At 32.7% G+C, this 13,805-nt stretch overlaps 2 protein-coding genes across 3 annotated transcripts in view; both read left to right on the top strand.

Annotated features, from left to right (window-relative positions):
- Nucleotides 1–4,942: 4,942 nt before the first annotated feature.
- On the top strand, nt 4,943–7,962 carry LOC149224613 (uncharacterized). Its single transcript, XM_089388226.1, has 3 exons — nt 4,943–5,597; nt 6,467–6,494; nt 6,677–7,962. Exons 1-3 carry the CDS (start codon nt 4,943–4,945, stop codon nt 6,852–6,854), a joined length of 861 nt encoding a protein of 286 aa, XP_089244352.1. The 3' UTR covers nt 6,855–7,962.
- Nucleotides 7,963–12,811: 4,849 nt separating this feature from the next.
- Nucleotides 12,812–13,805, top strand: part of LOC149224614 (hyperosmolality-gated Ca2+ permeable channel 2.3-like) — a 373,352-nt gene continuing 372,358 nt past the window's right edge. Inside the window, exon 1 of one of the 2 annotated variants that reach the window (XM_089386187.1) lies at nt 12,812–13,457. In XM_089386187.1, coding sequence (XP_089242313.1) covers nt 13,177–13,457 — 281 coding nt within the window. In that variant the 5' untranslated portion in view covers nt 12,812–13,176. The remainder of the gene's footprint in view (nt 13,458–13,805) is intronic. The other variant, XM_089386185.1, reaches the window with a different exon arrangement.

Below are 13,805 nucleotides of genomic sequence, written 5' to 3' on the forward strand. Positions count from 1 at the left end.
AAATACCACATCTACCTTTTCACATTAGTTATATCAACATGAGGGATCTTTTGAGATTCATTTTGTTCATATGTTTCAACAAGCAATATAAGATCAAGGTTGGTATCTAGATTAACATAGGACCTTTCCTCAAAGAGAATATTTCTTGACTTACGAACCTAGATCAAAGAGAATCCTTGGTAATTAAATGGGAGCATTCTAAGTTGTCTTAATCCCTATTTGTTACTTTGGAATTTATCCTTTAGTATCATGCTTCTATTCCTTCTTTGTGTGGGATAAAGTCTTCATTTTTTTTGGATGTGGTTCATGGAATCCGAAGATTAGTGATCGTTATGCCCATAGAAACATTGTTCCAAGTAGATCCACATGGAGGGATCACTTTCCATCGACTCATTAATGAAGCCTAATCCCAAGAGCGTTGAAGAGAATTGACCCTGTGACCTCTCAATAGCGAGGTGCTTTAATGGTGTGAACTCGACCAATTGAGCTAACCCTTGGGACTAGGGATAAAGCCTTCATTTATGAGTACACATATTCCTTTTAGTTTGGAAAATTTACTTTTACTATTTAGTTTAGTTTTAGTTGGTTCTACTTTTATTTGGATTAATTATCTTTTCCCTTTGTTCTTTTTTTGTCAACAATGTTTTATTAATTTTCTTTGTTTTCAAGATTCCTAATTTGCAATTTGCAATTTATTTGTAAATATTTATTTATTTATTTTTAACCAATTAATATAACTAATTCAAATTAAATCTAAGAAATTAGATTAACAAATTCAATATTATTGGATATTTGACTAGTTTATACCAACCAATAATCTAATTTTAATTTTCCAAATAAAATACTTTAATATAGAATGATAAGCTTATTGCGCCTCAGGCCTCTCCAACCTAGTATATAAGACATATTGTCCTCTCCTTTTATGTTATATAAATATTTTGACTTTTTCAAAATAAAATAAAATAAAAATAACCATATGTTAAAATAAAAATTCTATGTTATTATTATTTTTAATCAATTTTTGTTGAATAGTTAAGGTAAATTTGAAATAAAAGTCAAAATAACCCTAGATAAAATAAAAATTCTATGTTATTATTTTTTTAAATTAATTTTTGTTGGATGATTAAGGTAAACTTGACTTGGTCAAGTTACCGATGATTTTTTTTGTAAGAACCCATGGTATTGCCTATGGTATTCATGTGGAATATAGTTTATTTAAAGGGGGGAATTAAACCAACCTAGATCCATCTTAACTCTTGACATGTAAGATGCATAAATATTTGATCCCTCTCGACCCTTGGTAGATCCAGAGTTAAGATGGATCTAGGTTGGTTAAGGCTATTATGCGGAGAGGCCTCTCCAGTCTCTGTAGCCCAATATGGAAGAGATGTTGTTATGTTATGTAAATATTTTGCCTCAGTTAAATTACATAACAATAAAAATAAAATAAAATAAAATAACTAATAAATAACTTATAATTATAATTATTAATTAAAACATTTGGACTATGTCAAATTACAAAAAAATAAAATAAATTAAACTAGCCTAGATTCATCTTAATTTTGGATCTAAGAAGTGCTGAGAGGGATCAAATCTCTCAAGGTGCAAACTTTTCATCAGATATACTAAAAAAAAATTCATTAGATATACTCAAAAAAAATTGCACCTCGAAAAATTTGATCTCTTTATACCTTTGATAAATCCAAAATTAAAATAAATTATTTATATTTCATATAAAATCAACTGGGAACTACACTATTCCCTTAGGTGAGTTATTAACCCCAAAAAAAAAGGAAATGCGACCTCTAATGTGTTAATTATTCCATCAACAATAATAAAAATCATATTGAATTCAAATGAGAATGTTATGTATTCAATCAACCATAATAAAAATCATATTGAATTGAAGTGAGAATGTTATGGATAATACGGAGATAAATAAAAGTGGTATATTTAGGCCGATAGGCCTTCCTTTGAAAGGGACTTTCGTCGTCCCTTTGTTCCTCGTGCTGACACGTGGAGAGTTCTACAATCGCGTTATGTCCTGACACGTGGAGAGTTCTGCGGTAAACAATTTTCGTATTACGCTTATTTTTAATATTTTTCAGCGGGCATTCTGCTTGTCGTGGTCTCAACCGAGAATCTTTGCAGCGGCGCGAGTTTTATTGCCGGGATCTCGTGTGTAGAAATTTGGCGTTTATTTACTAAATCGTTGCATGAGAGTTAAATCCGTCAGTTTTGAACTCGAAATCTACCAATGCTCACCATAGAATGACAGTTAAATCCGTCAGTTTTGAACTCCAAATCTACCAATGCTCTCCATAAAAGAAAACAGTAAGCAAGGAAAAGCTTAAAAGGCTACCAGATGTATTTCTTAAGAAGTCTAGCCAAAGCGTTTTCTGCAAACTCATCGTGTCTAGCAGAATGGAGCTTACAGGTGGCTAAAAACTGAACTTTAACGGGATTGTTCGCTAAACGTAGCTCAAGCTTTGCCGAATGAGAGAAGGCATAGCCAAAGCATTTTCTACAAATTCATCAAAGTCTAGCAGAATGATTACAGGTCGCTAAACACTGAACTTTAATAGGATTCTAGCTCAAACCTTGCTGAATCAGAGAATGCCTCACTCGTCCGTGGCATACACCATAATCTGACGAAAATCTTGCAGTTCTTGACAGACGAAAACTTTAATCTAATTAGCGGAGCTCTAGCTGAATCAGAGAACGCCTCACTCGTGCGTGGCATACACCATAATCTGACAAAAATCTTGCAGTTCTTGACAGACGAAAACTTTAATCTAATTAGCGGAGCTCTAGAGATGCCATATAGGTAAAACAACGAAAAATCCTAAAGACAAAGCATAAGAGCTTGCCAATGTTTTAATTAATATCTCAAATCCCGGGCGTGCAAAGATTGGACTCTAAGTCTCGAAAATTTGTCCAGCACAAATATCGAACCCCTCTGACTCCTTCCAATGGCCGACAACGCGTAAGCTATCGCCATCCCTGAACCGATCTTTGCCGGTATTTTTCCTGTCCAGATCAAAGCCTTTCGTGGATGCACAATACCAGCATTAAATGTAGCATTAAGGTCTCCGACATTAATAATAACCGCGTCACTGAATTAGTGCTCCAAATACAACACAAGCTTTCCAAATTTAATAGTAACCGCACCATGGAATTGGTGCTCCCAACACAGCACAAAGAGTAGTGCTCCGTTGTAAATGTAATTGGACCGATTCTGACAGTACCGAAGAACCAGTAGACGATCTCCACGTATTTTGTCGGTTTCGAACCAGCGACCGAGGCTGCCGAACCTGGGAGATGTTTGAGGTCTATTTCCCACCGGATTGCGTGAAACTTGAAAGTACAAGGGCATCTTCACAACCGACGCGATTCGATCAGGATACCTCCATAATTTACTGGCAATTACTTTTAGCAAACAAATTTCGGCATCGAGTACATTTTTCTTCCGCCAAACGTGTCCTTTCAAGTGGATTCAGCAGAACATCGTTATCAGGCATATTTAACATTTTTTTTTCTCAAAAGGAAAGTTACTGGTCAGATATAATCAAATTTAATAAGTTTTCCCTCAAAAGTAAGATTATTTGTTAGTTAATGGTAATTAAATATATATAATAATAACATCATTTTAATGATCAAATTATACAATATTCATGGAATTCTGATGATGCCAAAACAAAAAATGTTGTTATCAACGTTAATATTAAATTTAAAACTTCGTTCAAATTTCGAATTGATAGTCTATAACTTTTATAAAGAAAATACAAAAATCTAAGTTCAATTTAAAACTTTGATCAAATTTTAATGGATGGTTGATAATTTTTATAAAGAAAATACAAAAATATATTTTAATAAAATAAGGTTAATCAGTTTACTTTATTTATATTGATGATGGGTTTATTTTGGAATAAAATTTTCAAAATTTAATTTAATTATTAAATATTTATTGAATGAATAATAAAGATTTTATTTTTACATAACAATTTAAAATATTTTTATAAATAATAATAAATTAAAAAATTGAGATGTATTTCTAAAGTAGTTATGTTTTTTTTTTTTTAATTAAATTTATTAATTAAAAAAAACATATCATATGAATATGTGTTATATTTTTTGGGATATGTAATATGAGTAAGCAATGTTATTGGCCCATAATATTATCACATAGTTTATTATGGGTTAAGAATCTCCATAATAAAGTGAAAGTAAGTCTCAATGGTAAGAACCAAGTTACATAATTTTTTAAAGGATATATGTTTAACCTATGTATTGATTCTGTTAATAATTAATAATAAAATAATAATTTAAAATAAAGTTATAATTTAGTTGGTTTTTATGATTTCTTTGAATCTTTGTAATGTGATATCTATCATGACATAAGTGTTTTGATGCATGTGAATATTTACCAACTAACTAATCCATCTATAAAAATCTACTCATATCAACATTAATACACTTCAATTTCTAAATATTGTAAATTATATAAAAATAAACATTTGTTTTTTAATTAAAGCACTTTGTATTACCAAAATAACTCAAAATTGCATAGTTGTTCTCACCAGACCACCAAGAAGATTTTTGTTAACTCCTGAGGATATAGGAGGATTCATACTTCTCTACTAATCCCATAATACACAAGATATCAACTAGCTAATCCGAAAATACAAAAACCCCTCGTACAAGCGACCCATTACAGAGCATAACAAAATACCAGATATACTATTAGAGATAAACACCATTAAAGATAAACACCATTAAGAATCAAAAGAAGAGATGGGAGTAGGGACCTTGGCACTCAATCCAGGATGAGCATCAATGTCTGTATCGTAATGTAGTTGTCCTTCCACATCAACTAGTCTTGAGTCAAGCTTGTCCTGATATTCCCATAGTTATTAATGATCAAGGTCTGCTTTCCGAAACAATGAAGACCTTTTTAATGACCAAAAATCTCAGGGATCAAGTTCTTGCCCAAAGCATGAATAGGGCTCGGATATGGACAATAATAGTGAAAATGAGTTCTTTGGACGTTTCTATGCTGAAGGAGTTGAGCAGAGAAGGGGAAGAACTGTTCCGCTCAAACTCTAGGGAGCTTTTGGACAATAAAGCTAACTCTACCAGGAACAAGACAAGTGAGTTGGGATCTCAGCTTGATACTTTTCCAACTACACCTATTACAACAACTCCTCCAACTCCGATCACGACCACACCCACAACACCAATAGGAATAACTCCTCCTCCAACAACAATCACACCAACAACCCCTACCACCCCAACAGTTACCCCTTACACCCCTCCCTCAACATCTACCACAACAACACTGACAACCAGCTCAAGCCAAAGTTGGTGTGTAGCAAAGCCTGGTACCCCTGATTCAAGCTTGCAGGTTGCTCTGGACTATGCTTGCGGGCTTGGAGGTGCAGACTGTACAGCAATTCAACAAAGTGGCACGTGCTATAACCCAGATACTGTTTTTTTTCATGCTTGCTATGCTTTTGAAAACTACTACAAGAAGAATGGCATGGCCCCTGGTACTTGTGACTTTGCTGGCAATGCAATTGTGACTACTCAAGATCCAAGTAAGCTATATGCCCTTATGCGAAGTTTGTTTTTTGCCCCCTTTTTTTCTTTTCATTGTATTTCTCAGTTTATATGGATTCCTATGGTCCTGTGGTGACGATAAACGTTTTATCCACTTTTACATAGTTTGTTGTCTACTTGTTTTGTTTCACTGCATCAACTTCTTGGATACCTTCCGCTGAGTCTCATCTTTACATTGTGTTAGATGATAGTTGAGTTGCATGCTTATGATTCATCTACCCACTTCCATGCCTGGTTGAGCTCATCTGAATGCAAAGACATCCTCCGCTGATATACATTTTCCCATTGTAGGTTCCACCATGATAAGTAAGTGACATGATTATAGACCCATTTCCTGCCTGTTTTCTGCCTTGAAACTGCATGCAACCTTCAAATGTAAACACTCGTTATGGATAACTTGTATTGTTCAGGATATTTCCTTTTGGTTTAATGATGGAACTGTGTGATGTATTAAGAGAGAGTTATATTTGTAGGCAATCTGCTCTTCTGCATGCAACATAACTTTCATTTATGCCTGGATATATTGCATATTATTTTTTCTTTATTGATTTTGTTATGAGAAGCTAAGGGTATGCATACTAAGTGTCCTTTATACCCACTCTGTCTTCTGCAAATTTTACTGTTCCAGTTTATATGAATATAAAAGACGTTTTTGTTTTTTGTGCACCGTTTTGGTTCTGCTAGATTCAAGATATTTGACTGTGATTAATATGCTTGACATTATACATTTTCGAAAATCTTCCCTTCATGGGTTAACATGATATACAAATTGAGGCTTGAAATTGTATGAGACTGGAGAATGCATTGCACTCATGCAAATCTTCCTTTACGGATTTTGTGATGACAGGTACTGGGACATGCACATTTCCACAAAGGTATATACTAAGGAACCGCATTCCTCCTCCTATCTTTTGTTCATTTTTCTGTTCTACAATAAGTACTTTTTCAAGTTTTCATACAGAATTGAGAATCAAGATTTACTGGATTTTTGATATATTTTATGTTATATCTCAGCTTATAGTTTTGTAGCATTATGATTTTTCCAAATTACTTGCAGCAGTAGCAGTTCATCACTTCTTAATACAAGCATACCTGCATCTGGTGGCTTGGGTGGTACTAGTATTCCACCAACATCGGGCAATAATGGTGATGCAACATCCATATTCTTCTGTGTTCATGTTTTCTTTGCTTTGTTTTCTTTGATTGTATCTATGATGGTCGCAAAACAACTTTAGATGATATCGATCTCTATTGGGTGAATCGAGGAGAAACATCAAGATGTTTTAGTTGGAATAGCTAGTGTAGACAGAGAGCTAGAGGATGTACAGGAAAAACTCTCCAGAGTTCGATCCCATTTGTCCCAACATTTTTTTTGATGTAATGGGGGGAACGCTGGGAGAGACTTTGAAAATGGGTACACCAGTGCAGTTCAGGTAATTCTTTCACTTTGTAAGAAAGAGAGGTTAAATATAGTTGGTATGCAGGTTTCACTGGGACAAATTGGTGCCACATTTTTTAGTTCACTATCAAGTAAAAGCTTTACAAGAGCAAACAATTGTCCATTTTCTGCAGCGTCCTGATTTCATGCTATACTCCATAGTTTTCGGAATTAAGAATTTAATTAACAAACTTTGGCAGCAGAATAGCTCTGCAGTTGTCCTGCCTCATGAGTGTCTGAGGTGTGAGCACTATGTGGCAACAGCTATTTATTTCAGTTGCATCTTCCTGTGTGTTGGAACATTGTTGGTAGAAGCAAAAATGCTAGCAGCAGCCAGTTCTGAAGACCTAAATGCCTGTATCAATTAAAATCCAATAAATGATATAGTGTAGTAGATTTCTTCTAGGAGCTTCTTGGTATTCAAGCAAACAAAGTATATCATTATCACTGTTATTAAAATCCATCTTGTATTCAAAGCCATGCTCATCTTCTGGGGTCTGGATGTTGTTGTTTGGATGGATCAATCATCAAACAGTGTAATTGACAACTATGGAGATGTGGGCCTTGATAATAAAACTGTTTTAAAAGAATGGTATCTCATTCTCATCTTCTTGCTAACCTTCATTCAAATATTTATTTTAGCTGTCTTTTGCATTTTCCTGTGCGTTATCGGTGGGGATGTATTTTTCACTGGAACCAACAGCTATATCTAAATACCCAATTGCCTGGTCATATGTTGTTAACACAACATATTGGTAATAGTGCAGTAGTTTTTTCTTAATAGATATTGGCATTTAAGCAAAGAGTGTGGACTGGACACCATTTAGAAGCAGGCATGCATGCAATGGAGTGTTAATATGTAAATTGTGTGTGCAGGGGAGTGCCATTAAATTTCTGTTATGAACTCGTTGCGGTGGGAGATATTTTTATAAGAAAAATTGCAGCCTTGTTGGACAGTTCTTGCTTTATTTTTTCATTGCTTATACATGGATATTCAGCTCATACAAAAGGTTGTATCGATCTGGTTGGTATTGAGAGTACTTGGTTTCAGGTTGTATCGATCTGGTTGGTTTTCAGAGTACTGGGTCTCAGGCCTTTTGCAGTTTGGTTTGCCTTTCATAATTTTTATGATGTATAACTTTTATTCTGTATTACGTAGAACTATCGCTCTACAAGTACAGTTTTACTATTAGCTTTGTAAATATTTTTCCTTAGCAATAGCTTATGGCTTGGACAAGAAGGGTGGAGAGGAAAATATTGTTGTTTTTGATCTTGGCGGTGGCACGTTTGATGTCAGTGTTCTGACTATTGACAACAGAGCTTTTGAGGTTTTGGCTACAAACGGTGATACCTATCTTGGAGGTACTCTGTCTGGCAGTTTTACATTATGAATTTGAATACATGCACAGTTTTACATTATGAATTTGAATACGTGCATGGTGGTTATGATTGACTTTTTTGGTTGGCTTTCGAGCTTTGAACTTACCATGATGTACACTAATATGTAGGTGAGGACTTTGACCAAAGGATAATGGAATATTTCATCAAATTGATCAAGAAAAAGCACGGACAGGATATTAGTAAGGATAGCAGAAATGAAATAAGACATTCAATGTGTTCCTTGTAATATAGATATAAACAAAACATCTAAAGAAAAGTAATTGCACAATGATCCCGTCCAAGAAAACAAGGTTTTCCACAAACTAATTAACTCTTCTAGAAAAATTCAAAAATTCCAATTAAATAGTCCTATCGACCTCTCCTTGTACCTTTTGGGACAATTGCTAGTTATAATGATTAAGAAATAAAGATGATTGGGTGTGGTGTTCATGTGGACAGGAGCATGACAATGGGGAGTACCTTAGTAATTCGACGCACACTTTGTCTTGTTTTTGCCACATTGAGTGACATCCAAGCAACGTTTAAAGTATTTCAACATTTTCTACGGTTCATCTTTAATATATAACGGTGGGGTTTGAAAGGCATTCTATGTATGTGGTCATTTATTTTTAAGTTAATTTTGGATTTTTGGATTTCGATAAATTTGAGGTAGGGTTAAAGTTGTTATCATAATTTAAGATTGGAATTATATTTAAATATTATTTTTGGAGTGAAATTGATTAAATTGTTTGAAAATTTAATTGTTTTTTAATTAATTTTATTAAAATTAATTATTTAAATTATATAATTAAGAGTTTTGAAAATTCAATAGTATTGGTTTTTTAATTAATTTTATTAGAATTAATTATTTAAATTATATAATTAAGAATTTTGAGAAAATTTTGTATGGATTTAAAATATAATTTTAACCATTAAAAAAATTAATTTAATAAAAAATTATATAACCATATTTCTATAATGATGGTGGAAAAAAATTAAATTTTATAAAGTTTAAATTTAATAAAATTTAATTGAAGTTGGAGTTTCTATTGAAAGTTTATTTTCTTTGGTTGTCAAATTTTAATAGTGTTTTTTTTTCCATAAATAAGAAGGAAGGTTATTTTCACTATTATTTTGAATTATAAAAAATAAAAAATTCTTAAATTTTTTATATTATGTTGATTATTAGATTATTCCTTATCATATTAATTTAGAGACATAGAATTCAATATTAATTTTTTTATTAATAAAATATTTTTTCATAAGGGATGGTAGGAGGGGAAGAGGTTATCTTAAATTTTGAGGGAATTTTAGTACTCAAGTATTCCTGGGGCTAAACAAGAGGACCAATAACAAAGTTGAAAATGTATAATTTTTTGGTAGGTTAAATCTAGCAAATGAAATAGATATTACTAAGCTTATAATTCTAGGAGACTCTCTTCTAACCATCCAATACCTTCTCAACGACTCTTCTCATAAGGACAATCAATTAAAGTTGCTAGTTAACATAATTTTGGGAGCAATTAACCACTTCCAACTCAAGGCCTTCCATATCTTAAGAGCTCAAAATAAGGAAGCAGATGCCCATGCAAATTGTGCTTGTCTTTTGAACTCGGACCAAATCGACATCAACAACTTATTAGGATAAAGACACATCCCTTAATCTATCCCTTCTCATCGCTTGACAATCATATTTTAGAACCTCATAATCATTCCTATGGACCACTTTAACCACTGACCACTCATATTAAACATTGAGAAACTTAAGTTAAACATATATTTACTTTTGAACTAAACTCATTTTTCTGATGACCTAAATAGGCTCACTAACTACATTGAAGAGAGCTAGCTATAAGTCTTGTAACTTTGCTATCTGACATTTAAAATATCATTTGGGCAAAGTGTACATAATTGGTTATAGAGATTACCAAATGGTTATTATAAAAAAATTGCTTCAAATTTTCGGTGGATAATTTTGATACAGTGCATATTTTTATTAGGTTTATATGATTATCGTTTATAATTTTTTTAGTGAGTAGTAAAAATTATTTATATTTATATAATTAAAAGATGTAATTATATATATAGTTTAATTTATAGATGAAATAATTTTTTATAATATTTTTTATAATTAATTTTAATTAAATTTTGATAAGGATTTTTAAAATTTTGAGTTTAAGTTGTTTAATCTTAGAATTAGAGTGGTCTAATAAGTTTTTTTACCACGCTCAATTTATTTATGCATTCAAAAATATTTTTTAAACATCAAAAAATTATTTTCTTTCTTGAAATTGTGTTATGTGAAAAAATCTATTTCATATATATATAATATTACATAAAATAATAAATTAAGATGATAATTAATGGAAAAGTAATATTGGTTAAAATCTCCACTAAAAGTGTGATGTGGATATAAACTTAATATTTGTTTTTAAAGTATATTTTTTCCAAGAGAGAAATAGAGAGAGTGCAGAGTGCCACACTAGGATTTCCTGAAAAGTCCCTTATCCGAGCGATACTCTAGTCTAAGTGTGTTTAATTACGGATTTTTATTGGGATCCAATGCATTAAAGCTTATATATTCACAATATTTCTTTTTTAAATAAAATTATTTAAAAATACAATCCACTAGGCATATAATAGATAGTGATGGGGTGTATTGTTAAGGCACTATGTGATGTGAAGGTCACCTGTTCAAAACTCAATGGGAAAAAATCTAGCCATTTTAAGGGTTGGTGTGACCCAATCTCGGTAGGATTGCTAGGTGATTTAGACGGCTTAATGAGTCTTAGTTTCTCAAACCAATAGTTAAACATGCAATTATATCAACTTAACAAACAAATTTTGTTTTAAAAACACTAAATCTATTTATACATTTTAAAAATCCAATTTAATAATAAAAAATTACGAACTTAACTCAAAATTATATAACCAAATCCAAATAATAATTGCCCGGAAAAAATTCTAAATCATATATATCATAACCTTTTCCATTAAAAAAATGACGACCATTATTATCACAAGTTAACCTTTCTCATTAACCTTATCATCATAACTTAAAATCAAACAAATAACTTTAAAAATAAAATCTGAAACATACTATTTATATTTTTTAAATACAATTTCAATAATAAAAATTTACAGACTTAACTCAAAATTATATAATCAAATCCAAATAATAATTACCAAAACATTTTTAAATTATATATATCATAAACTTTTCCATTAAAAACTTCTTATAAATTATCACCATTATTATCACAAGTTAAAATCATATATATCATAAACTTTTCCATTAAAAACTTCTTTCACAAATTACCACCATTATTATCACAGGTTAACCTTTCTCATTATAAATTAGGGCAAAAGAATTAACTTTTATCAACTTCTTACACAAATTACCACCATTATTTTTTTTTGACAAATTCGGTTGCTATTATAAATCTAAAAAAATGGGGGAGACTGAGCTCCTCAAATACACGCTGAGGTGCCAAGAAGAGCTAGGGAAGAAAGAGTTATAGCTTAAACAAAATTCCTCCTTAATCTTGCCTTTTGGGCTTCTAAAAACCAAAGACCAAAGGTAAATTCTAACAAATTGTAGTGGTAAATAACAACATTTACAAAGCATATCAATCTATATTACTGTGGCTGATGTGCCGAGCAGTGGACTCTTCACGTTTGTGCTCAGCGCCGATTTGCTTCTTGTTAGAGTTGCGTTTTTCTTTTCTGTTGTTCCTTTTTTGCTGTTCCGTTTTTTTCGCCGTTTATTTTCTGCTGTTCCGTTTTTCCTTCTTTTCTGTTGTTCCTTCGGGAAAAAGAAACAGCAGAAACCAAAAGTATATAGAATGAGCTTAGATGTTGTTGTTCCGATCCAAGAGGTCTCTTCATTATGGTATACGCTAAAATGATTCCACGCCATTGCAGACCAGACAAATTACCACCATTATTAGCACAAGTTAACCTTTCTCATTATAAATTAAGGCAAAAGAATTAACTTTTATCAACGTAACTTAAGGTCAAACACGCAGCTCTGAAAATGAATTCTCAAGCATGGCGAAGGTAAAGGTACACTTATGAATGGATATTTTATACTACCATGACTGTCAATTATAGTTATACAACTTTTTCAAAACGATCATCAGTTTTATGTTTATTTTTACAAATAAATTCATATGGACCTCCAAATTTTAAGAGATTCACCCCATTTTCTTTCATTTATGATCAAGATGTGTGTCGCTGTCCATGGAGGAAGAGTGTTCTTGCAAACTACTCAATATCCCTTTTTATTAAGAAAGAAGTTTATGGTTATCATGGGACTAAGTGTCTCATTCCCATTGCTCCATTTTATCCTTACAAGGGAGATATTTTGAAAAGCTCTGGTGCTTTCTCATTGCTCCGGCTTTGAATGTGGGGTGAGTTTTCGAAAACAAAGCGTTATCAGTACAGTATATAGTGTCCAGCTGCCTGTGGATTTGACTAAGTTGCCTCTCATGTCTTGCTATCTATGGATTTGGATATGGATTTGAATCAGCTACTTGAACAAGAGGAGATCCAGCAAATTTAATTTGACAGTTCGCAGAAGGAGAGAAGACGGGTAGGTGTGGCACAGCCAAAGATTAGGGCTATTACAAGCGCAATCATTCATGCTTTATTATGTGCAATTTAAGCTTTATGCATTGAATAGCAGAGTGATGTCGAGCATTGGTTAGAAGAGAGGCCAGAATCGAATTGAGGCGAAGATGATAGTGTCAGCGCTCTTGACTTCGGCGGGCATAAACATAGGGCTCTGCATTCTGCTGCTGTCACTGTATTCGGTGCTGAGGAAGCAGCCAGGCAATGTGTACGTGTATGCCCCTCGAAAATTGGAAGAGGAAAAGGCCAAGCGCGCTGGGCCTTTCAGTTTAGAGAGGCTGCTGCCTTCCCCCGGCTGGATCGTCAAGTTATGGCGGTTATCCGAGGACGAATTCTTGTCTGCTGCTGGCTTCGATGCTTTCGTCTTCATCAGAATCTTCATTTTCAGGTTTCTTCTTGGTTGCTTTGCTTTCTGTTTTTCTTTTATCTAAGGACAGATAGGGAACTTCTCTCATGTAATTTGGTGGCATTTCCAATATTTTTTTTTTTTGTATTCGCATTGAAACAAGAAATTATGTGAAAATTTTAGAAAGGTTAGTCATTCCAGAAACCCCAACTATAGTTCGAAGACAAAAAGTTGCTTAGAAGTTCAAAATGTGTCGTATCTTTGCTTAAATATTTAGACACATAAGGGTTCCTCATTGCCATATTGCATGAATGTTGTTGATTATTCACTTTATATCCTTGATATTGTTGTTGTGTACTTTCTTGCCTTTCTTGTCAACTTTCTTGGTAT

The sequence above is a fragment of the Pinus tabuliformis genome, chromosome Q (genome assembly GCF_031772625.1).
Source record: "Pinus tabuliformis cultivar Carrire ecotype Pingquan chromosome Q, CPIR1, whole genome shotgun sequence".
Taxonomy (NCBI): Eukaryota; Viridiplantae; Streptophyta; class Pinopsida; order Pinales; family Pinaceae; genus Pinus; species Pinus tabuliformis.